Here is a 24289-nt window from a genome sequence, read left to right as displayed (position 1 = left end):
TTTAAGAGCAGCATGAATATGTTTGCTTGTTTGTTACCTTAATTTTGACTCCACTATTTTTAGGGCAGACCCTTCACAAGGCCGCTCCCCAAATTTAGTTAACTTCGTACATCAAACAGTATGAGGGGTGTGGGTGGGTGGGTGGGTGTAAAAGCATAAATCCATCAAGCAAATATCAACCAGAGCAAATCAGTTTTCAAAATCTGCTTGATTTTGATAGGCTTCTGATGATGACTGATCTCACGTTCACCAAGATGCAGGTAGCCTTTCGAGCAACCTGGTCCTTAACTGTTCAGGGTTAAAAATATCAAAACCAGCTCTTTAATATAGTCATGCTGAGACTGATAGGAGTTGCAGTCTGTAACATCCGGAGAGCAACAGGTTGAAGAAGGCCAATATACATCGAGCCTCGAAACACACACGCAACCAATTAAATTGGAACAGAATGGGTGTCACATGATCCCATAAGCATTTTGACAGCTGCTTTCTTAAAGGTAGCCCTGCAGAGAGAGCATTACAGGAATCAAGTGTGGATGTCAGCAGAGTGTGTTCAAGCCACTTCCACCACACTTGCGGTGTTGTCTGTCTCCACCTTCTGTTTCTCTGTTTCCACAGCGCCTTCCTATCATGGTTCCTCAAGTGCCTCCTCAGGTTCCTCCTCAGTTGCTTCCTCAGTTTCCTCCTCCACTTCCGGCACAACCATACCCACCTCAGATTCCACCACAGCCATACCCACCTCAGGTAATACCAGCACAGCATGCCTATGCTTGTGGCAAGTACTAAGTTCATTCCTTCAATGGCACGAAACCCATCCACCAAAATGAAGAGCTATGCTTCTGCCTCCCTGGATGCCTCGCTCCCCAAACAGGAAGAGCCCACTGATGGCAGGTTGCAAGAGGGTGGTCTACATCGTCATCTAGAGGCCATTTTAAAGGGCGCCATATTGTCAGGCTGGATTTGGATATTACCTGGGAGCAACAAGAGATGGTGCGCAAGGCTGCTCCTGGCTACTGCTTTGTTGTGGGCAGCCACGCCAACTATAGGGGTTGGAAGGGGATTCGGCCCCCTGAATATTTGTGGGCAAGGGGCTGAGCCCTCCCCCCAAATATTGAGGTCATGTGTATGACTGAAGGAGCATCTCCACCCTCATCATTCTACCTGGACACTGCGGTCCAGCACCGAGGGCCTTCTGGCGGTTCCCTCACTGCAAGAAGCCAAGTTACAGGGAACCAGGCAGAGGGCCTTTTCGGAAGTGGTGCCCTCCCTGTGGAATGCCCTCCCACTAGATGTCAAAGAGAAAAACAATTACCAGACTACCAGAGTTTTAGAAGACATCTGAAGGCAGCCCTATTTAGGGAAGCTTTTAATGTTTGATGTATTGCAGTATTTTAATATTTTTCTGGAAGCCGCCCAGAGTGGCTGGGGAAGCCCAGCCAGATGGACGGGGTATAAATAATAAATTATTATTATTATTATTATTATTATTATTATTATTATTATTACTACTACTACTAATAACTACTACTACTTCACATGATGCTGGGCCACCTTAATGTGGGGGGCAAGTCAGCACTCCTAATTGTGGGTGTATTCTGCAGCATGCTCTTGATACAATAACAGTGCATTAATGCTGCCTTAATTCTGCTTTACAGTCATACCTCGGGTTACAGCCGCTTCAGGTTGCGTTTTTTCGGATTGCGGACTGCCGAAACCCGGAAGTACCTCAACGGGTTACTTCCGGGTTTCGGTGGTTGCGCATGTGCAGAAGTGCCAAATCGCAACCCGTGCGTGCGCAGACGCCGGTTGCGAACGCTGCGGGTTGTGAATGTGCATCCCACACAGATCATGTTCGAAACCTGAGCTTCCACTGTACTTTGTTCTTCAGTGCTTCTCCAATACTACTGCGTTATTGCTGTCGGGGCAGATGGGGTGGGGTGGAGTGGAGAGTTATAGCACAACAAAAGAAAGACAAAAATAAACCAGAGCATTTGTGCTGTAAAAGTTACAGAATCTCAGCAGGCTGTTGCAGGATATGCACTAATCGGAAATGGAGCATTGTGACTGCCCTGGAACTTTTTGTGGGTGCAAACAGTATTGAGAGCAAGATCTCGTATGAGCAGTCCAGTAGCATGAGCGCAAGTCATTATGAATGCAGGATAAATAGGATGTCTGGAGGGGATCTTAGTAACACTGTGTTTTCCTAGGCATTGTATTCAACTCATTTATACACTAAGCACATTTTCATTCTACCTTCAATTAAAAATAACAAGGTGATACAGTATACAATAAAATGCAATAAAATATGCTGCTGTAACATCCAAGAACTGACATACATATTTCTAGTATGAGGTTGGTTTGATGCTGTTCTGTTATGCATAGAGCCCAAATTACTAGCCCTTCCTTTAGCTGATTCCTGGGTGGCTGAACACTTCCTAAAACCCTTATAGAATTGCTATACCACCAGATGGCACCATTGTTTCAAACAACTGTAGTTCTCAATAAGAACCTTGGTTTTCTTCGCCAAAGTCTGGTGTGTACTGTACACAAGGGGGGAAATGACATTTCATGCAGCTGACCGTTTTGTTGAGAAGATGCCTTAGCAACTGGACAGAGACATTTAATGAGGGGGGTGTGGATAACAAGATAATTAAAGTCACATGTAAGTAGCCGTGTTGGTCTGCCGTAGTTGAAACAAAATAAAAAAAATTCCTTCCAGTAGCACCTTAGAGACCAACTAAGTTTGTTATTGGTATGAGCTTTCGTGTGCATGCACACTTCTTCAGATACCAATAACAAACTTAGTTGGCCTCTAAGTTGCTACTGGAAGGAATTAATTTTTTATTAAGATAATTAAAGGCAAAAATATGTTAGCGCGATTTGTTTCATAGCCTTGTTTCTTTTACAGATGATCCCGATCTATGTGACCTATGATCCAGCTCAGGTAACTTCTTGATATCCATGCATGGGAGAATTCTAGCGCAGAGGGGGAAAGCAAGGATTCAGACTGGGGGGATAAGGGCTAGGTGGGAAATTACCAGACTTTTAGACCCGTCGGGTCTTGAATCCTTGGTGAGTTAGGGACTTTCCCTGCATCCAAAGACAGGCACTGGTAGACTGAGCAGATGAGACCAACACTGAGTCCATGAGGGTGGTTTCTGCCCATGTTGTAGAGCAGGCTTCCTCAAACTCGGCCCTCCAGGTGTTCTGAGACTACAATTTCCATCATCCCTGACTACTGGTCCTGCTAGCTAGGGGTCATGGGAGTTGTAGGCCAAAAACATCTGGAGGGCTGAGTTTGAGGAAGCCTGTAGTAGAGGGAAGTGAGGGGCAGATGGGGCTTGTCAACCTGGGAAGGGAGCCCACCTAGATGAAGGAATACTCTGAACATTGATCAGTGTGTGTTAGTAATTAACCTGCTTTGCCACAAGGAGGCAACCTAGATAGTGTGACCCATCAGATTTTTCTCAGTTTTGTTTTAATGTGTGTGTGTTATTTACCGTTGTGAGTCACTTTGAGTCGCTTTTGCTTTTTTAAAAAGTGACTAATTTAAATATTGATATTGAATCAAAACCAACTATCTCCCTTGTTTTCGCTTAGGGTTTGCCCTCTATTCTCTCCAATCTGCCAGGCGTGGTAAGTTCAAAATTCTGCTTGCTTTCTATACCACCACCTATTTCAGACTTTCATAAGCAGCAGCTGTGGTTAACACTCAGATTGAGTAAGAAATGAGAGTTCAAGAGTGAAATATCATCCACAAGGTAGTTCCTTTGTTATCTCCTGCCATCTCTCCTATGGTTTCACCAGTCCTTCTTTTTTTTTAATAAAAAAAAGTTCACATTTTTGAATGTCTATGCTGTTTTCCAGCCTGTTTTCCTCCTATCAGAACCAACTTGTATGACTCTCCTGGCTGGGGCTGATGGAAGTTTTAGTCTAGAACATCTGGAAGGTGTCAGTTTGTATGCACTTCCATACAAAAACTCATGCGCATTTGATGAAATGAACTGAAAAATAAATATACAATGCCAATTCTGGCTTAACCAATTTCAGAACAGACTTCTTTGTGGGGATTCCAAAGAGCACTAATCAAGTAAGGTTAGTTTCGATCATTGAATGAGTGCATTTGCAGCATAATTCTCAAAACCTCTCTACTCAGAAGTAAGCCGCATTGAGTTCAATGTTATACCTGTTTACCAGGAAGGAAAAGTCCCTATGAACTCAGTGGGAGTTACAGCACTTTCTGAGCAAACATGGATAAGATTGCATTGTGGAATGCCATTGACTTTCTCCGGGTTGCTCCCCAAATCTATGAAATTTAAGAGATGGGAAAGGAATAAAATCCACCAAGAGAGCAACACTTCTCGTCAAATTCTGCATCGGTGTTGTAAATACTTTAGCTAAAGTGAATGATCTCATAGTTTCCTCATTGCCACCACATTATGGCAGCTCCCGGATATAGAAAACCACCATTTGAAACCAAGCTTTATATGATTGAATGAGGTCCCTTCTCTTTAGGTGAACCCTGGAGCTGGAGGCGTTGGTGGCCCATTTCTGGTAAGACAATTTACTGTTCATCGTTATTACTAGATTGTAGCACAGTGGCGGGGGGGGGGGATATCTACACTGCACTGTGGAAATTGGCCCATAAAGTTCACCAAATAACCGTGTGACTGACCTCTGTTACAAGAATGCAGTGTACTGATTTTTTGCCTCTCTCTAGATCCCTTATCCTGGAATTCCTGGGGCGGTAAGTTCATTGATCTTCATTGCATCATACTTCCATAGTCAGAGATCCAAGGGGAAACTCAGAGGTCTTTGAATGATTGCCTGATTATATGAGTGGGTTTAGGCCATTGCACTTGATGAAAGGTATCCTGCAATAGAAGCAGGGAGAGAAAGCCCTCAATGTTTGTGGGGGAGGTCATGGGCACATTTGGAATTTTGAAAAAGTGGCTTCCGTGGAGTTGTTACCTGTCAGAACCAAAAAATATATATATGAAATATGAAGACATGTTATTTCATTATTCTCAACTTTTAACATATTTATGATCTCAATAAAAATTAACAATACACAGAGTGTTTCATTTAAAAACCAAAAGGCAAACAAAATCTTCAAAAGATTTTATAGTGCTCTGTTTTGAATTCCAAAACACTCTAGAAGTTTCCAGTTCTTCAGATTTATTGGCAAACAGTTTTCCTTGCCCTCACATAAAGGTAAAGGTAAAGGGACCCCTGACCTTAGGTCCAGTCGTGACAGACTCTGGGGTTGCGGCACTCATCTCGCTTTATTTGCCGAGGGAGCCGGCGTACAGCTTCCAGGTCATGTGGCCAGCATGACTAAGCCGCTTCTGGCGAACCAGAACAGCGCACGGAAACGCCGTTTACCTTCCCGCCGGACGTGCTTTCGAACTGCTAGGTTGGCAGGAGCAGGGACCGAGCAACGGGAGCTCACCCCGTCGCAGGGATTCGAACCGCCGACATTCTGATCAGCAAGTTCTAGGCTCTGTGGTTTAACCCACAGTGCCACCTGTGTCCCTGCCCTCACATATACATGCTAAATACTTTTATTGAATTCTGCAAGATCCCTAGAGTTCAATATACCAAGATCATAGCTTGTTTTTACTCATAATTGACTATATGAGTAGGGGACATTTATGTTTTTTATGAGACTTTTACGTATATTTGGGGAGTGTAAGATATCCAGCAAGTCAGGGGAAGTTGAACAGAGAGAAAGCTTGTTTTCTAGAGCTGGTGGTAACTAATCATACTGAGTTTTAGGGTGTACCGGTATACCTTTCCTAGTCCTAGAAATAAATTTAATTCATGCTCAGACAATGCTGACCTAGATGGGCAAATATAAAAAATATAAACAGCTTACACTGTGCCGTCATGCAGGGATGGGTAGGAAATGGGTTGAGATCTACTGCGGATATCTGAGTGATTTGAAGTAGATCGGCAAGGATTTCTGAATCCAATTATTTTACAGAATACCCCCTCCAAATATATATACTATGCTAAAATGAAGAAAACCAGGTGGGCAGGTGGGGCAGTAACAAAGAGTTTGGAAGAACAAAGGGTTAGGAAGAACTATAAGCTCAGAGCACAGTTCAGTTTGGCACTAAAAACAAATTCCTGGGTTCAGAAGTCTCTAACTCTTAAGTCAGGGGTCACCAGTCTCTTGGGGTCCGTGGACACATTTAAGATCTGGTGAAACTGTTGCAGACCACATGCAATGGCCAGTCGCACACTGCGACCTATTCCATTGGCTACAGTGGAATACTACTTTCAAGTGTAATTTCAGAAGTGGGAGGGGTACCTTTTGAGTGCCAGGGAAGGTACCTGGTGGTGAATCAATGTTTTTTGCACATGCTCTTATTGGTGGATTTCAGTTTCTGGGTGCGGGAAGTGGGTAGCAAAGAAAGCAGATTCCTTTCTGCCTGATATCTGCCCACACCTTTCTTGGAGGATACCAAGATTTATGTCAAATGCTTTTCAATAGTCTTACTGTCTTACACATTTTTAGGGCTTCCCACCTATTGTGGGGGTAAGTAGTTTTATGCTTCTATTGGTACTAAGAACAACCAGCTGGAGTCTGCGGGGGGCTGGTTTGTGCCCCCTCAAAAATGTGCACCCAGGGCCACGGCCTCCCTGCTTCCCGCACTGTGCCCCTGCCTACCAAAAAGGTTCAGTTTCTATGCCCCTCATCCACAGTCATGCTTGCCCCATGCCTTTCCCAGGTAAAACCTATTCTTTAGCTCAAAATCGGAGCAAAAACTCAACTTGCCATTTGCTCTGAGTGGTAAAGAATGGTCCCCCCCCCCATGGGGATAGCAACGGGATAAGAAGGAAAGCTGGGATAGCTCTGTCAGTAGAGCATGAGGCTCTTAATTTCAAGGCTGTGGGTTCAAGCCCCTCATTGGGCAAGAAAATTCTGCATTGCTGGGGGTTGTGCAAGATGACCCTTGTGGTCCCTTTCAGCTATTCAGTCCTATGATTCTATGCCCTAAGGGGAGGAAGCCTAAAGAAACCACTACAGCATATGCATGAACTCCCAAAGGCTTCCCCCAACATCTCCTCAAAAAACATAACATAGTATTATGAACAAATCATGGTTTATGAATGAGCCTCAGGACTGAGTACTCCCCACTCTCCTTCCTTCATGGCTTGTGTTAAGCCAGAGTTCCCCATTACATCTGAACTGATGAACTTTAACTGAATGATGGGATAAGAAACTATCCAGGGCTGTGGTGGATGAAGCTTTAAAAGATCATCCACACTGGGACAGAGTTTTACCAGGGACCAGAATCAGACATTGGGAACAAGTGCTGTCTACATACTTTCTGTATAAGAACTTTTAACCAATGAAACATTACTTTCTTCAACAGAAATAGCATCCCAGCTGATATACCCTCCTGCGGTATGTACCAAATGTTTTGTTGGCAAATTCCATTTCATATCATTTATAGCTTTGCTGCTTTATGAAATGCTTAACTGTCAGCAAGCCAAGGCACAAGGCTTATGTTTAATACTAGTATGCCAAAACCTGTACAGCATCCCGTCATGTGTGCCAACTTCCCTCACTTATTCAGGACACATTCCAGTGAATGTTTAAAAATGCTTAAGGCTACAATCCTATTCCATATACCTGAGAGCAGGTTTCATTGTGTCCCCAAGTAAAAATGCATAAAATTGGGCTGGGTGCCCCATGGCTTTCAGTGAAACAGAAACCAATGGGATTTTCAAGGACTTTGCTTTGGCTGAATTGGAGAGCAGATTTGTAGCGCAATGAGACAAGTGACCAGGGCCAGCCCAAGACATTATGGATGTCCGAGGAAAACCACAAAAAGGCACCCCCCTCCCCGCCAGGGAAGAAGGGTTGAGTGAAGATCTACATCAGGAACAGGAAGAGAATAATGATCTACATCTGCTGCCCCTGTGGGTCCTGCTGCCTGAGGCGGTTGCTTCACCTTGCCTCATGGGTGGGCCAGCCCTGCAAGCTTGTAAATCTCTGTCACACATCAAATCAGACTATTGGTCCATCAAGCTCAATATTGTATACATTAACTAGCAATGGCTCTCTAGAATTTTCAGGCCGAGGTCTTTTTCCTAACCCTATCTGGGATCTTCTAGGTACAAAGTATATGCTGTACTACAGAGTGAAGCAGAGTAGATTGATGGGATCTTGCAAAAAAGAGAGAAAGAGTTGTTGCCTATGCTTTTTAAACCCAGTTTAAGAGATTCGTTCAGCTTCAAATCTGATTTTGTGTTCTAAAGGTGACAGCAAGAACATGAAGGATGTGCTCCATGCCTGCTTTTACTTCCCTGCTGCAGTCTTCAAGCCACATTTGTATGCATCTTGAATGGCAGTTGTTTGCTTTAAATAGCTATTAGTAATAGTAATTTCTTTTTCTGACAACGATACACCATCTGTCATCTCTTGTGAAGAATTGTTTTCACCTAATGCAATATAAAAGCATCAGCTTCCTATCTAAGTAGTGTTCATGTTTGATTGGGTAAATGTAAGCACTGACAGTTCCATTTTGAAATTGTCAATTTTTAAAAGAAAAGACCACGGTTTTAACTATGGGTTTAAAGTTCATTACCACCACTAAAGATGATAAATGTATGAATGCTGCATTGTGTAACACATAGATAGAAATGCATAAATTTTGGTTTGCTGCTCTGCCTCAGTAAGTGATTGAAATATCTTGCTTAACAGATTTCAGTCAAATGGGTCACTTTCAATTAATTGTGTTTTAATTCCATTCCAATCAAAGGGAAAAATTAGTTATGACTAACTTAAGTCCCGCGGTACTAAGATGTAACTAACAGTACCCAGCCCACAATATCTTTTATGTTTCTTGCTGGAAAATGGGAGGGGTATTCCCTTTAAAAATTGCATGAATAAAGAATACAAATGAACACATCAAATTTATGTTTATGGTCTGTTTGGAGCAGAATCAACACGTCACAATTTTTCACACCTCAGTATTTTGGGTTTTTCTCTTCCATGTAGATTCAGTAGCTTCTGACAAAGCCTAACCACAGTGCTGGCCTAGTTTGCACACAACAGTAAGCCGTGGTTTGCTTAATAAACCACAATTAACAAAGTGTTATTCCACAAGTGACGGAACAAACCATGGCTTGTTTTCTAGCTGCAAAGGACTTGGCAGCTTGATGAATGTCTGAGGCCAAAAAACAACAACCCCAAAAACCCCTATGGTTAAAGAATGGTGTTGCATTCTCACATAGTGCCAAGCCTTGGTTAAAACACATCAAGCTTCATAAGCTAAGGGCTTCATGCTATAAACAAACCATTGTTAAGCTGCTGTGCAGGATTTATATATAACACTTAATACAAAAAATTGTTCAATAAACCTTAGCATAAAGTGCGAGCCAGATGGCTTTATTATATCAGCATTTCCCAAACATTTGATATCTGGGTTAATTTTTCTTCTGGAATAAATGGAGGTCATATCATATTCAAAAAGATTAAATACCATCTCCCAGGATGATGAGCATACGTTCTCCTTACAATGACAGGATTTTGTTGGCATCAGTCTGTCTCGGGAGCCAACGGAGCAGTGTGCCTTTGGGGATGAGGTCAAGCTGTTGGATGGTTGCAGCACCTACAGTAGCTGTAGAGACCAATGTGGTAAATACATGCTTTGTTGCGGCTGGGGCAGATGAAGGTATCCAGTTGTGCTGCTGGCTTGAGTAATATTGTATTCCAGCATTTTGCCCTCCCATTTGTCCAGAGTCAGGACTCCGGGATGGAAGAACGATTGCTGGGCAATGGTGTTTTGGGGCCTGTCGGAGCAAAGCAAAAACAGATAACATATGCAGAAGGCAAGGCATGCCAGAAACTGTGGCTGCTGTGCAATTTATTCAGAAGTCAAAGAATAAAACCGCTTCGTTATGTGTTTCAGAAAATATTGGCAGCTTGACACAACAAATAGAAGGGTACATAATGAACAGCCATCCCAAACTTTAGCCAAAGGTTCATAAGAAAAAACTAAGCGCTACAATATAACCAATGAGAAGCTGGCTGGCATAAAAGGTTAGCGCTATTGATTTGTCGATAAGACTTTGTCATTACGGAGATGGTTCCAAAGTATAATGACCTTTAGGCAGGCCATGGCATGAAGACACTCCAACAGTGGCTCGGGGGCAAAGCTATTCTTTAGAGTGGTCCAAGGTAGTTTACAATCACTTTGGTGGTAGAAATATTAAGTGCTTGAAAGCAGGTTTCTAAACTGCTGGTGGTTTCAAACAAGAATATTCTGTGACTGGAGTCCAGAGAGCTTCTGTTCAAACACTAAAACATCCAGTTCCTGTATATCAAAATATTCTCCAGTAGCCAAAACAGTGAAAGCTCAGCCAGCACAGGAAACGAGAATAATTAAAAGAGCTCCCACTTTTTTAAAAAAATTGGAAATGGCAATATAAGATAAGCTTACTGGAGTGTTTCATTCCAATGAGCTAAGCCTAGAGGTGTGTTTCATTCAGCCAAGTAAATATTTTAAAATATGTTTGCGTTGCTTTCTGTTTCCTCAATCATAGGCTCCTGGGTCAAATCCTATATTACATTTTCTTTGTGATTATACCAAAGATCTCTTTTCCCTTCTCTACAAATACTAGGATCAGTGTGGTAAAAACAACAATAGTACGGTGGCTTATTTTGTATGATGAACAAGAGATAATTCAGATTATGATTTAAAGATACACAGTGCAACTCTGTGCATGGTTTACTCAGAAGCAAGTCCCTCTGGGTTCAATGGGGTTTATTTCCAGATTAAGTGCATAGGAACGCAACCTAAATTGCTTCCTGATTATGGCAATAAATATTAAGTGCAGACACTAAAGGGTTATTTCCATAACATTAGATCAATGTCAGGAAGTAAAACTGATTGCAGCTGTTAATTTTTATAATTGTAAAATACCTCCCAACACTCCTGTTGATCAACAAAAACCACACCCTTATACATGTTTTTATTTACGTATAATGGATTCAGAATGTGTTCTTGAATACCTTAGCAATATTTCTTGATAGAAAGAGAGGGCAGCGTGCAGCCTAAGCTAGACATTTAGAAGTCACACTGATTTTATTTTACTGGAAAATTTAATGGGGATTTGTCTTCACTTAAATTTGGCTGCCCATCCTTTCCGGCTTTAAGACAAGGATGAGGAAGCTGTGGAACTCTAGATGCTGTTGGATTACAACTCCTTTCAGCCCTGCCCACTGGCACATGGTGGATAGGGCTGATGGGAACTGGAGTCCAACAAATCTGAAGGGCTGCAGGTTCTCCATCCATACATCAGTAATCTCATTCTTCAAAGCAGTATTAACACCTCATTCCATCCCTAAACTTCTATCAGCCATGTTTAGGCTTTAGTTTAGGCCTTGATCTCAGCCCCATCATGGCAAACCAGGTTATGATCTTCCCTCCAGTGTGCTCCTCTTTTCTCTGCTACGAGATTGATAAAGTCAGCATGACTGGCATAGAGTTTCAGCTTTTCTCCAATGTCAACCCATTTCACTTTCCCAGCATCATCTCCTGCTTCCAAGTGTAAATTCTCCATTGCTTCACCTGTTATGCAAAGAGAGATTCTGGCATTAGTTTGAATCCTTTTAACCTACAGCACAACCCACTAAATCCTCCACCAGGACTTCTACCCCATGACAGCTTCCATGGCAAAGGACATAAGTAAACAGTTCTTTTCACCGAATACTCTTGTGACAAAAGTTCTCATACTTTCTGTAGATTTGACAGCCCACCTTGTCCCAAGGAATCAGGCTTGAACACAAAGGAAGGGTGATAGCTCAGTGGCAGAGTGCATATTTTGCATGCAGGAGGTCCCAGGTTCCATCACTAACATCTTCAGTTAGAGCTGGAAAAGATCCCTATCTGAATAGCCACTGCAATACTGAGCTAGATGAACCAATGGACTGGTTTGGTATGCAGAAACATAGGAGTCTGCTTGAAACTTAAAGCAACAAATGATAACAAGATGACATTTTTTTGTGCAATGGTACCCATGTGCCACTTAGTCATCAGGAACTTTTTTTGGTTTTTAGAGTTGAACTTTTAAAAAAATAACAATCAAGCATAACAATGCACAAGTAAGTGTGCCAACAATTAGGCATTCAAGTATTACTTAAATTTCTTTTTCTGTCCTCCTCCAACTTCCTATAGTCAAGAATGTGGGGGGGAAATGGTTAGCAACTGGAAAAATAATTATTATCCTTCCCATCTTCTAACAGAGATGAGGAACTTGTGGTCCTCCAGTTGTTACGACTATAGTTCCCATCATTCCTGTCCACTGGCCATGCTGGCTCGTGCTGAGAATTGTAGTGCAGAACGTCTGAAGGCCCCTGGTTCCCCACCCTTGTTCCAACAACATGACAATGGGTGTGGCCACAAGGAAGGCAGCATCCCTTACTCACCAGTTTCATCATGGTAGTTTACGGCTTCTGTCTCCATCCAAGCATTGTCTGTGTTACGAGGATCATCCACATACCCTTTGTATACCTGGAAAGCCAAGATACAGGCTGACAACTGTCCTGTTTACTATTTGGGCTCTAGCCCAATTAAAGAAGTCTTAGGCAGATAATCACGTGAGTTTGTCAACTAAATAAATCTACAAAAAATGTGCATCTGAGATGGGAAATTTAAAGAAAAAAATATTTGTTTTTGAATGGTGCATGCTTAAGTCACACCAGGTATCGTCTTGGAACAAGGGAAATGCCATTTAATGTATGCTTGCCACTGGCAGTTTTTAAAAGCACTTTTCTTTAAAATGTACTAAAAACGGGGTGGAGAGAATGTTGTACAGATTATTTTAATCAGTCCATTAAAGGTTGTTATACTTCCTGCTACCAAAAGCTGCTTTAATAAGAAGCTGCTACTCTTTGAAATGTAATTGAAAAGAGTTCCATCGACCTTCGCATGTAATATTTAATGGGCTTGCAAAATTATAACAGGAGCAGACAGGGCACTCACCACAAAGTAATCTTGACTGAACAGCCTGTTCAGTTGTTTCTCAATTTCTTCCTTCTCAGCTTCAGTTTTCTGTAAGGAGTTCAAGGCCTCCTCGCTAAATTCTCTCTTTAGTGCAGCCGACAATTTTTCTCCTGGGTCTACCATGCCCTAAAATAAAAGGTTGTCACTTGTTACAACTTCCTTCAGAGCTGGATGCTTTCCCTTTGAGGCTAATCCCACCTTTGTAGGGGAGGGCGATTATCATTATAAAAACCATATCAAGAGGTGAGGCAGGGATAATATGAAATATGATAGCGGCAGATGATAGTTTAAAAAATGAAATACAATTGAGATATCTGATGACAGATCTCTTGATATGTCAATTATGCCCTTACTCACTGCCTAATATGCTACGTTAACAATGAATAGCCAGCTGCTGAGTGTTGTTAGTTTTTCTGGGTGTAGCTCAGGGGTGAGGAACCTCAGGCGGGGGGTGGGGGGTAATGCAGCTGTTCAGACCTCTCTATCCGGCACTCAGAACTTTCCCCAGACTGCCACCACTCTCTGCAAGCCACAGTCCCCACTGGCTCTGCTTTAAACCCATGTTTTTGCCTGACTGCAATGTGCCCTTGAACTGTGACAGTACATCTTGCTCATCTGGATGAAGGAATCATAGAATCAGGGAGTTAGAAGGAACTCAAGAGTCATCTAGTCCAACCCCCTGCAATGCAGAAATCAATACAGAGGGGTACAGTGGTACCTCGGGTTAAAAACTTAATTCGTTCCGGAGGTCCATTCTTAATCTGAAACTGTTCTTAACCTGAGGTACCACTTTAGCTAATGGGGCTTCCCGCTGCCGCCGCACCGCTACCACGCGATTTCTGTTCTCATCTTGAAGCAAAGTTCTTAACCCGAGGTACTATTTCTGGGTTAGCGGAGTCTGTAACCTGAAGCGTCTGTAACCTAAAACGTCTGTAACCTGAAGCATCTGTAACCCAAGGTACCACTGTACATACAGGAGCTAGTATGCGGCCCTCAGAAGGAAATGTGGCCCTCAGAAGGAAAAAGTTTCCCCTCTCCTGGTGAAGATTTTAGTAATCCTTCAAATGCTTAGCAAGAAAGGGAGCTGTGACACACACACAGAGTCTTTTGGAGACCAGCACATTTTTGAAAGCCAATTCTGTCAATTCTCTCTTCTCACCCCTGGAATAGCCCATTCCCCGCAGTCCTTCCTTTTGATTGCGATGAACTGCAAGATACTTTTGCCAGACGCTGGGTGAGCTACTTTATTGCCACTGCCGTCTCTCTTCCACCTGCAAAGAGTAACAGGAAAAAAAAGATTAATTTGTGGTTCAGCTCAAGACATGCAGGAAAACACCACTTCAGATGTAACATCAAACCATAGCTATGAGCTCAATGCCTGCATACTTCCCACTCACACCACATGCTCAGATTCTCTTGCTTGCAATTTAGCTGCAAGACACAATTTGCTGCTACTTCTGAACCATGTTTCGCCGGATTTTGTTGCAGTTGCAAATGTAAGGCTTGCTGCTGAACTGGAAGTGAGGGAGGTAAACAGAGGAAATGAAGAGAAGAAGGAGAGAGTGTGTGAGCTCTGGGCTCATTCATACAGTTCCACAGTTTGGTATTCTGTCTGAACCCACCCAGAACATTGGAACTGAAATGAATGTGGAAACCTTGGGTCTGCTCAGCAAGGATGCATTGTGGGGGCTCAGGCAACATAGCAATTGCTTCCATATAGTTTTTTAAGTCATCTTAAAGTAGAATTAGAAGCAATATCATGATCAGCATTTTTAATATTTCACATATTGACTTGAACATAAAATATTCCCATTTGACATCATCTGGAATGATATTACTTACTTAGTTACAAGAGGATCTACAGCATGATTTGGTCCCCAACGCCCCAAGAGACCTCGGCCCACTAATCCTGTCCTGCCTACAGGATTCCTGAAAAACAACAGAGCACAAATGAATGCCTGGATACGATCCAAAGGCCCACACAACTGAAGTTCCACATGGCCAAAGAAGATTGCAGCTCATCTTTCTTGAACAGCAACACCCCCTCTTAACCAAATGCCACTTAGCACACTACTTTTGAAACATGGAAGCCTTTCAAATGCAGTCTGTGATACAGAATTGGGAGCGGGATGGATCTGCTGTTCAAAGACCAAAACCCTACTGAGCATGTCTAGCCTCTTTGGTGCACCCAAAATAGGTCTTTGAAGCATATGTATTTTAAAAAATATTTAACGAAACAGTGTTATGGCAGTGTTATAGCAGGAATTCCCTAACTGTGGTCTGTAGACCACCAGTGGTCTGTGAGTTTCATTCAGGTGGTCCACGGCATGTCTACATTAAGTATTCATATTGATTTTTAATTGCATTTTAATCGTTCATCTTATTTTTCATATCTTTTTGTTGTATTACAATGTAAGGGATGAAAATAGTATTATTATAAAATACTATGTAAGAAATAAAAGCAATTAAATACAGCATCTAGCACACTGCATTACGATTGCTACAACAGGCGGGGGGGCGGATGATTGGGAACAAATGGCTTACAGGGTATTCAAGATTTTGTTAGAGATGTTTTTATTATATTCTCATTTTTTAGAATGCATTTTAAAAGCATGTAATAGTTTCAGTGTTTTCTTTTTAAATGCTAAAGTCCTGAATATAATTTTCTGAGGAATAAGAATGTATAATCTGGTTTACATGCCTAATGCACTATCAAGGAGTTTACATTAAATACACAGTTAAGAAAAACATCATCAAGAACAACTCATGGAGCTATGAAACAGCATGAGATAAACCTTTTCTTCCTGCTTCATTTTTTACACTTGGGCCACATAACAACCATTACTTTGCCTTTCATATAATAGCAATACTGGTTGAAGTTATGCTCTTTTAATTGTCTTTTAAACCCATGGTCCTAATGGCAATCAAAGCTTCAGAAAATAGCTTCAGAAGAGTTTTAGCTTGGAAACTTGCAAATATGTATTGGACACACATTTTAGCAGACAGGCAACCAGGATTCTGAACCAGTGAATCAGTGCTGACCTCTTAGGTTATTTCCACTAAGGTATGTGATCAGATCAAGACCGTCACTCACAGACTTTTGATGCATGCACAAGCACCAACACAGAATGTCAAATACCTGGGCCTCCCATTTTCTATGTGATAGAAACCATTCTGGCTCCTCCTCTCCACTTGCCCATCCTTCTCATTGAACTTTGGAGAAAAGTTTTTCACCCTTTTCAAGAAAATAATAACAAAACTGAAATAAACAATTTAAAAACCCTTCAATGTGCATTACCAACATCCCAGTTTCTATGGAACTTATTTCCAATGTTAGCTGTATTCAGGATCACAACTTGGCAGCCCAATCCTATCTGGTAAGATGTCCTTTACTGTAATCCTTTTGCCCTATCCGCAAACTGTCTATCAGATTCTTCAGTCTGTTTTCGCATTACTGTGTGTGCTCTTTGGCTTGCTCATTTCATTTGTGCTTCTCTGTGATATCCATGTGCTTGGCATGAGTTTGTGTGCCAACTGTTAGAAAAAGTTTGTGGTGTGCAGGTATGTAGGGAATTGGACTTGTGTTGGGATGCTCTTTTGGGGATGGTTGCAGGGCACATGCCATCTTTGTCTAGCCAGGACCTACCTAATGCAATGATGAAGGGCAGACTTTCATTTTTCATTGCTTGACAGATGCCAGTTACAGACAACTTAGTTAAAAGGCTGCATTTTAAGCTTAGCATGGACAGCCTAGAGTTTCGTGTAGGTGGGAGAAGCATTCTGCTTTCAAGCATGTGCACATCTGACCTATCCTTTTTAGACAAAAGCTGTCTCCTTCTCTAGCCCTCACATAAAGAAGTTTGTAGCCCAAGGCCAGTGCTTGTTTGGCAACAATTGGGCAGCTGCTTGATCGCTGACAGTCTCTTGATTTTCTCACACAGTCAGAGAGCGAGCGGTAAAACTTCTAGTTATTTAATGGTTCAAAAGAATAAGTCATAATGACATCAATTTTGCACTAAACAAACAATGCTAATATTTGGCTTTTTTCAAATCATGCTTATTTTTAGCATTGTGGCTGCTAAAATCTGGGGACACTAGGTAGCTGTGCTATTTGAAAATGGGAAAGTTCTTCCCGGTGACACAGCCAAGTTACGTTGCTAGGCTCAGTTGTCACCCTGGCCTGCAAATAAGCCTTCAGTACATGCAGGACAATGCATGATAAACTCCTCCATTATGTAAACCAAGAGAGGACTAGATTTATAACTTTGCTTCTAGTAAAGTAAGACCTTCATGCTTCGATTTGTCACTTGGTGGTCTGGAATTAAGTTAGTAAATCTCCTTAAGGTTTTAAAACTGCTTTGAGGGTTTTTGTTTTTTACAACTAAGTGGTCTATACATTTTATGAAACAAAATAAATAAAAGGTGGTAGTTTAAAGCTACCAGTGTGGTATAGATGGTGCTGGATGTGGACTCATGGCAACTGTTTAAATTCTCCCACAAGCATGCAATGATTTTTATGAACTTCTTTAAAAAATGTGTTTTCTACCTTCCAGAACCTCTGAAAAAGGGCATGCCACAATAAATATATACAATATCAAATGCATGATAAAATTAAAGAATGCATCCTTTACTTTTGCATTTGTTGATTGTGAACAAGCCCTACAAATTTATAAAGTGCTTAACTTGGGTACTGTTGGTAGCTTCCCCAATCCCACCACCCCATATCAAAATTAAACACTTTGGTTAATTTGTAGGATCTCAGCACAATTCCTCTGGAATTGTATTCATGCCTAGTAATAGGTTTGCTATTACCAGATGAAATAAGATAAAGGAAGCACCTTATCCAAAGCTGCTGCTATATTTAAGTTTAGCTGAAAGGGAAAAACGTCCTAAGGCACGTTTGGCAAACTCTCACCATGATCAACTCCCACCCGGAAACCTATGTCCCCACTGTGGAAGGAGGTGTGGATCCAGAATAGGCCTCCACAGTCACTTACGGACTCACTGTTAAGACCGTGTTCATGGAAGACAATCTTACTCGGCTACGAGTGATCGCCAAAGAAGGAAGAAGACGACTCCCTGCCTCTGTCAGAAAGCATGTATGCATTAGCAAACCTTACATAAAATATTTACTGCCCTTGATATAACTACAGTTAGAAGTGCAATGAACAGAGCTGGATTTTTACGTGTCAACGAGATTCCAAAATTTACCCTATAAGTGCCATAATCTGTACAGCAAGCTATTTCCACAATGGTGAGCTTAAGCACTGCATATTCTAACTGCAGCATTTGTGGCTCCCTTAGTGCAAAATTTAAGTCCCATTTAGGTCTTGGGGTATAAATAACCTGAACTGGAACTGTATTGTTGCTCGTTAGCCACCCTGAGCCCGGCCTTGGCTGGGGAGGGCGGGGTATAAATAAAAAAATATTATTATTATTATTATTATTATTATTATTATTATTATTATTATTATTATTATTCAGCAGCCTCCCTGGAGAACTTAATAACTGAACACAACTCCTCTTTCAACAGTTGCTCTCTTATAACTAAGAACGAAGGCAATATATGGTCACATTCATAAATATTATGCCCACCATTTACTTTTAGTCAAGCAAAAGCTAAGTCATTCTCAAAAGCAAGCCCTCCCCTTTTACTGCACCCCATTAGTCAACCAACAATGCTCACCCAATTTCTGGATCTGCCCATTTAGGTCCTGCCAAAACAGATTGTGCTGTATATTCCACAGGGCTGTAATCCTCCCATTCAGTTGACCAATCCACCTTATCGTTGGGAACTCTGCTGCGCTCAATGTTTGATCCTGGATATGGGGAGGTCCTTGCTTTGTTATGCAAATTTTCTCTTGCATCTTTACAATTCGACATTTTAGCAGCCTTGCTGTGAAACCAACTTTCTGAAGATGGGCTGTATAAAAATAGAAGGAGTTGCACACAAAGGGGAAAATAAACTTGATGTAATGCTGTGCGTTGCAGGATTGGGACATTTCATACATAGTAAATTGCACACAAACACCATCAATATCACAGCCATCCAGGAAAACTCCACATCTTGTGTGATTTAAGTGCTAAATAACCAACTGTTAAAAATGTGGGCAAGTGGGGAAAGTTCATCCTCCCCCAGGAGGATGGCCCAGTCTGTTGAAAATGAGATTCTTAATCTCAGGGTCATAGGCTCAAGGCCCAAATTGGGCAAAAGATTCCTGCATTGCAAGGGGGTTGGACTAGATGACCTTGCGGTCCCTTTCAATTCTATAATTCTATGAAGGTGGAAATTTCCTTACACAAGCTGTTGACCTATCAACCAAACTGTAGTTTCATCACATTGTAAAAATAAAATATCAAGTATGGTGCTCATGGGTATTATAGGGGTGGCATGGTGAACTTTTCTAATGCTCGTTTGTTCAAAGAGGGGGGAAGGTGGATGGGGACACTTTAGTAAATGACTTAAATAATTTGCAAAAAAACAAAACAAAACCAAGGAAAGGGAAGGGCCGCGTGTGGCATTGCCTCCCCCCCCCCCGCAGCCCACACGCCCCCGTAGGCATGGGGGGCAGCCAGAGGGGTCCCCGTGCCACCACCCAGCACTCTGGGGCATCAGGGCCCGCCTAGGGAAAAGGATCCCCTTTAAAAGGGGATCCTTAAATCCGTCCCCCCCCCCCCCGCTATCCCTTGGGAACCCTGTCGCGGGGGGGGGGAGGCCAAAGGCCCCAGGCTTACCTTTGGAGCGAGGAAGTCCTTGACGTCCTTCCAGGAGAAGCTCTGGAGCCAAGTGAGGATTCCTAGGTAAGATCCTCCCTCTATTGTGTGGGCAGGTAATCCCTCCCCTACCTGGCCTGGTCCCCTTGGCAACGCTTCCCCCAGGTGGGATTGGACAACTGACTGAGGTAGGTGGAGACCTCCAGGTATCCCACCTGAGGGAAGGCAAAGCCAAGCCTATGCTGTTGGAGCCGCTCCAGATCTAGGGGCTGCACGCGTCCACGCAAAGGGCGCTCCCCATTTTAAGCGGGGAAGGTCATTCCTTAATAAATTAGCAGGGTTTTTTAAAAAAAATGAAAATGAAGAACTAAAGTACATTTCTAGTTGTTTTAGTTAGGGAGATACATTTTTTTAAAGGCAATATTGCTTCCTCTGCTACTGAGCCATGGGTGAATGATGATAGGATTGCAGCCAAACCACAGTTACTGAGAAATAAGGAGGTGGTATAAAAGCAGAGACATCACCTTGCCAACAAAGGTCCGTATAGTTAAAGCTATGGTTTTCCCAGTAGTGATGTATGGAAGTGAGAGCTGGACCATAAAGAAGGCTGATCGCCGAAGAATTGATGCTTCTGAATTATGGTGCTGGAGGAGACTCTTAAGAGTCCCATGGACTGCAAGAAGAACAAACCTATCCATTCTGAAGGAAATCAGCCCTGAGTGCTCACTGGAAGGACAAATCGTGAAGCTGAGGCTCCAATACTTTGGCCACCTCATGAGAAGAGAAGACTCCCTTGAAAAACCCTCATGTTGGAAAAGATTGAGGGCACAAGGAGAAGGGGACAACAGAGGACGAGATGGTTAGACAGTGTTCTCGAAGCTCCCAGCATGAGTTTGACCAAACTGCAGGAGGCAGTGGGAGACAGGAGTGCCTGGCGTGCTCTGGTCCATGGGGTCACGAAGAGTCAGACACGACTAAACGACTAAACAACAACAAATGTGCATAAAGGTTAAAATGCACACCGAAGGGAAAACTCACCATCACCACTAATGAACACTGAGTATGATCAGTAGCCATGGAACACTGAATGTTAGTTGGAAAAGAAAGTCAGCAAAGGACAATTAGCGGACAGGGAGAGAGGGAATGGAGTATTTTGGAGGAAGGTGTGGTGGCTGGAAACCTGAATAAGAGCACTGCTTTTAGGCGGCGAGAATACACTGCAACGTTTTGTTGCAGGCTCCATTTCCACTACGCAGTTGTTCCACCAAGAAGCAAACTTGCTCCCAGCTTTCAACATTCTAGCCAAGGAGCTTAAAGGCGCTAGCTAGAATAACTCAGAATTCCTTATGCTTACATTTAAAATGTATAAAATTAAAATGCATTTTATTAATTTTCCATATCAATACAATTAAGTCGGCTGTGAAAACTATTAGGCTACCAGCATTATCATTCTGACATTATTCCCCACACATCTAGGAGCCCTTGCTCACTGATCTATGTAGAAAGCAGGAGTGTAATATTAGACCTTGGAACAAATACCTGTAGGCTAGATTCCTGGCTGCTTGAAATAGTGGGTAGAAGTAAGTGCAGGAAGACTTAGCAGCAACAGCAGTTAAAGTCACAGTGAGAGAAACCACGGTAACCGTCTGGGCCAGGAAACCCCTTGCCATCCCATGCAGTAAGCTCAAAGAGAAATGCCCACCAGTTGTGGAGCAACCTGGAAAGTCAGGAAACCAAATAGAAAACATCTTAGCATAGTATGTGTTGATCCTTCTCCATTCCCCGCAAGACAAGCTGACAATTCACTTCACAATTTATATTTTATACAAATTATGGGGCGGAAGGCAGGTATTGTTGCTAATATTACGGTACATAAGACTTGCTACCTTTATTTTATGTAAACTCGCCCCCAAGATTCGGCTTGTGTGGCCGAAGATAAAACACATTTTTGCATTTTAATCTCCACAAGTATCGGTTGTTGCATTATTTATCTAGGACAAGCCATTTTGCAAAATACACCAACGTATGAGATGAAATAAGACTGCACTGCAGTGCAATCCTATTTTTATTTTCACAGGAGTAAGTCCCACTGAGTTCAATGGGAGACTGCATCTTGGTTTTTGTGGCAATTAAAGAAACCATTCGGATTAGAAAGCACTGATTTAAATCCTTAACATTAGTCAACATTTTTCATTGACATATCACAGGGTTGGACTGTCGTCCCCTTCCCCCACCCCAAAAAGTGTATTGCAGTTTTTACGTAACTGTTAAATTGTGTTTACAACTAGGCAGAACACTTGCAATTATATTAGTAGGAGTACTTTATAGCTATAGGCACTGAATTATATTGTGACATTTTCATACTGGGTACCAGGGCAAGAAATCTTGTGCTTTTAACTGTTGAAGAGGAGAGGACATTCTAGCAAGTTTAGCTTTTTCTGCGCCTGCATTAAAGCTGTATCTGGCAACATTATACATCTGGCATCATAACCAGCAGGGTGCAGGTGGCAATATTCTTCTACACATGTATTGACGGTTCAGAAACATTTTATTACAGGATAAAACCCATAAACAAACAAGGCTGCTTTACTATATTCGGACAGGCTTGCTTTGACTAGCCAGTCAACAACTATTTGCATTTTTTTAAAAGGATGTCTTATGTTTTTGCATTGTAAAACACCCTGATATTCATAACTGATACGGAAGGGGGGGCATGTCTTCTTCACCTCCTTCTTCGCTACAATATATCCATTTATTTCCAGTTGTCAATGTCAAAAGGGACTAAAATCTATAAAATTCATAGAAAATCAACGTGCCAATTTGCTCAATTTCTCTAGGACCCCATGACACCTCCCCTGTCCTCCATAATCCCTCAAGCAAGGTGTCAAGACCCTAATCCTGTCAAATCACTCTGCCAAGCCTTTCCTCCGGGCAATGCCAGGTGACAGACTATGCATACATGGACCATTGTCTTCTCAGGATGTGCTTATCTGCGCATATCTCCAGCTCTGCATATTCCACCCTCCCTCCTCCATATCTCCAGCTCTCTGCATATTCCCCCCTCCCTCCTCCATATGTAATCTGTGTAACCCAACCTCTTAATGTATTCATGATGTAACTGGGATGTATTTTGCACTGCATTCTGGGATATGGAGGGAAATTTCAAAAGTTCATGTCACCCCTTTCTCGCTGTTCAATCCCGCCTTGAACCTGTTGCGCAATAAACTTGGATCTTCTGCAGTTTGCTCCTGCTTCCGGCTGAGCTCATTTTCTTCCACATGGACCCGCGGACCTAGTCCGACGAGCTGGGTGGCAGAGTAGCCCTGCACCCAGATTTTAGCCGTAACAATAACATTGTAGCGTTCAAAGGATCCCAACACCCCATGGTCATTTAATTGAGCCTCCTGCAATGCTGAAATCACAGCCAAAGAATCCCTGGTGGTCATCCAACCTCTTATTTTAAAAAACTCAATGGAGTTTTCTTAAGGGAAAGCTATTCCTAATGTTTAGTCAGACTCTCCCTTCTTGTGCATTTGAGTCCATATCATCATTACTGCTGTATATTTATTTACACTCCGCCGTTTCCCCTGACTGAAGGCAGCTTACAAATAAAAAATAAGAACAGCTAAAAACACAGGGGTTATTATTGTTATTATTACTAGGTGTTATAGAAACAGTTCTGTAAACAAAGATCCACTGAAGTAACTATTGTTATATGTTTATTTACGCCCCGCCTTTTTCCTTGACTGAAGGCAGCTTACAAAAAAAGAACAGTTAAAAACAAGATTATTATTATTAGGTGTTATAGAAACAGTTCTATAGACAAAATATCCATTGAAGTAACTATTGTTATATATTTATTTACGCCCCGTCTTTTTCCTTGACTGAAGGCAGCTTACCAAAAAAAACAACCATAGGGATCATTATTATTATTGGGTGGTATAGAAACAGTTCTATAAACAGAATAAAAATATCCACTGAAGTAATAGCCGAGGCATAAATACGTTTTGTTGTTTTATCTTTTTTGCTCTGAGGTGTTCTGTTCTGATTTTTGTTTTACTATGAAGCGGTGCATATACCGTAAATCTTAGGGAAATATGAAATTCCCCACTCAGCCGTTAAAGCTCACGGAGCTGCCTCCTGTCAGGCGAGCCTACCTCGCAAGGTCGTCGTGGATTAAACCGAGGGCTTTGCGCTTCAGAGGAAAGGGAGAGATAGATCAATGTGGGTTTAGATAAGAGCCGTGTAACATTTGTCCCTGCATACATATTTCTAGAACCGAAATACAGATCGCATCTCATTTATTTTTGACATTCGCGTTATCTATATAGGAAAAAAAGCGCGGGAACTGGCGAGGGGGGGAGAGGACCGGCCTCCCCTCCCCCTCTCGCTCTCGCCTCAGCACTCACCCCCCGCAAAGCTTCCTCTCTTCAGCCCTTTTTTTCCTCCCAAGCCGCCTTTGCCCCCCGTCAGTCAAATCTCTGCTCCGTGATTGGCTGCGACGGGGACAAAAAAGAAAAACTGTCGCCGCCCTTACCCAATGGGCCACGTCC

At 42.3% G+C, this 24289-nt stretch overlaps 2 protein-coding genes across 3 annotated transcripts in view; one reads left to right on the top strand and one right to left on the bottom strand.

Moving 5' to 3' along the window:
* Positions 1 to 8928, top strand: part of LOC309540117 (uncharacterized protein) — a 42017-nt gene extending 33089 nt beyond the window's left edge. The window contains exons 4-11 of the mRNA XM_082236808.1: positions 616 to 741; positions 2906 to 2941; positions 3598 to 3633; positions 4513 to 4551; positions 4718 to 4744; positions 6521 to 6541; positions 7383 to 7414; positions 8272 to 8928. Coding sequence (XP_082092934.1) covers positions 616 to 741; positions 2906 to 2941; positions 3598 to 3633; positions 4513 to 4551; positions 4718 to 4744; positions 6521 to 6541; positions 7383 to 7388 — 291 coding nt within the window. The 3' untranslated portion in view covers positions 7389 to 7414; positions 8272 to 8928. The remainder of the gene's footprint in view (positions 1 to 615; positions 742 to 2905; positions 2942 to 3597; positions 3634 to 4512; positions 4552 to 4717; positions 4745 to 6520; positions 6542 to 7382; positions 7415 to 8271) is intronic.
* A 910-nt stretch (positions 8929 to 9838) lies between these two features.
* NUDT9 (nudix hydrolase 9) lies at positions 9839 to 24166 on the bottom strand. 2 transcript variants are annotated; one of them, XM_082236606.1, is made up of 8 exons: positions 24146 to 24166; positions 18709 to 18945; positions 16162 to 16257; positions 14865 to 14951; positions 14182 to 14293; positions 13002 to 13148; positions 12446 to 12530; positions 9839 to 11588 (listed from the first exon to the last, which is right to left on the bottom strand). In XM_082236606.1, exons 2-8 carry the CDS (start codon positions 18903 to 18905, stop codon positions 11395 to 11397), a joined length of 918 nt encoding a protein of 305 aa, XP_082092732.1. In that variant the 5' UTR covers positions 18906 to 18945; positions 24146 to 24166; the 3' UTR covers positions 9839 to 11394. The 2 variants fall into 2 exon arrangements, with proteins under 2 accessions (XP_082092732.1, XP_082092731.1); XM_082236605.1 differs by lacking the exon at positions 24146 to 24166 and adding an exon at positions 21276 to 21453.
* Between the last annotated feature and the right edge of the window lie 123 nt (positions 24167 to 24289).

The sequence above is a fragment of the Podarcis vaucheri genome, assembly GCF_965113315.1.
Source record: "Podarcis vaucheri genome assembly, chromosome: 9".
Taxonomy (NCBI): domain Eukaryota; kingdom Metazoa; phylum Chordata; class Lepidosauria; order Squamata; family Lacertidae; genus Podarcis; species Podarcis vaucheri.
The sequence above is the reverse complement of the archived record's forward strand: the minus strand, read 5'-3'. Positions and strand labels throughout refer to the sequence as shown.

What these genes read in the sequence shown, in the direction of transcription:
- NUDT9 (XM_082236605.1), bottom strand. Translation starts at nt 21,406, where the DNA reads ATGGCAAGGGGTTTCCTGGCCCAGACGGTTACCGTGGTTTCTCTCACT. An exon ending in GCCAGGAATCTAGCCTACAG is followed by an intron (nt 18,946 to 21,275) that starts GTATTTGTTCCA and finishes ATTTTTATACAG; the next exon opens with CCCATCTTCAGAAAGTTGGT. An exon ending in TGGGCAGATCCAGAAATTGG is followed by an intron (nt 16,258 to 18,708) that starts GTGAGCATTGTT and finishes TTTCTTGAAAAG; the next exon opens with GGTGAAAAACTTTTCTCCAA.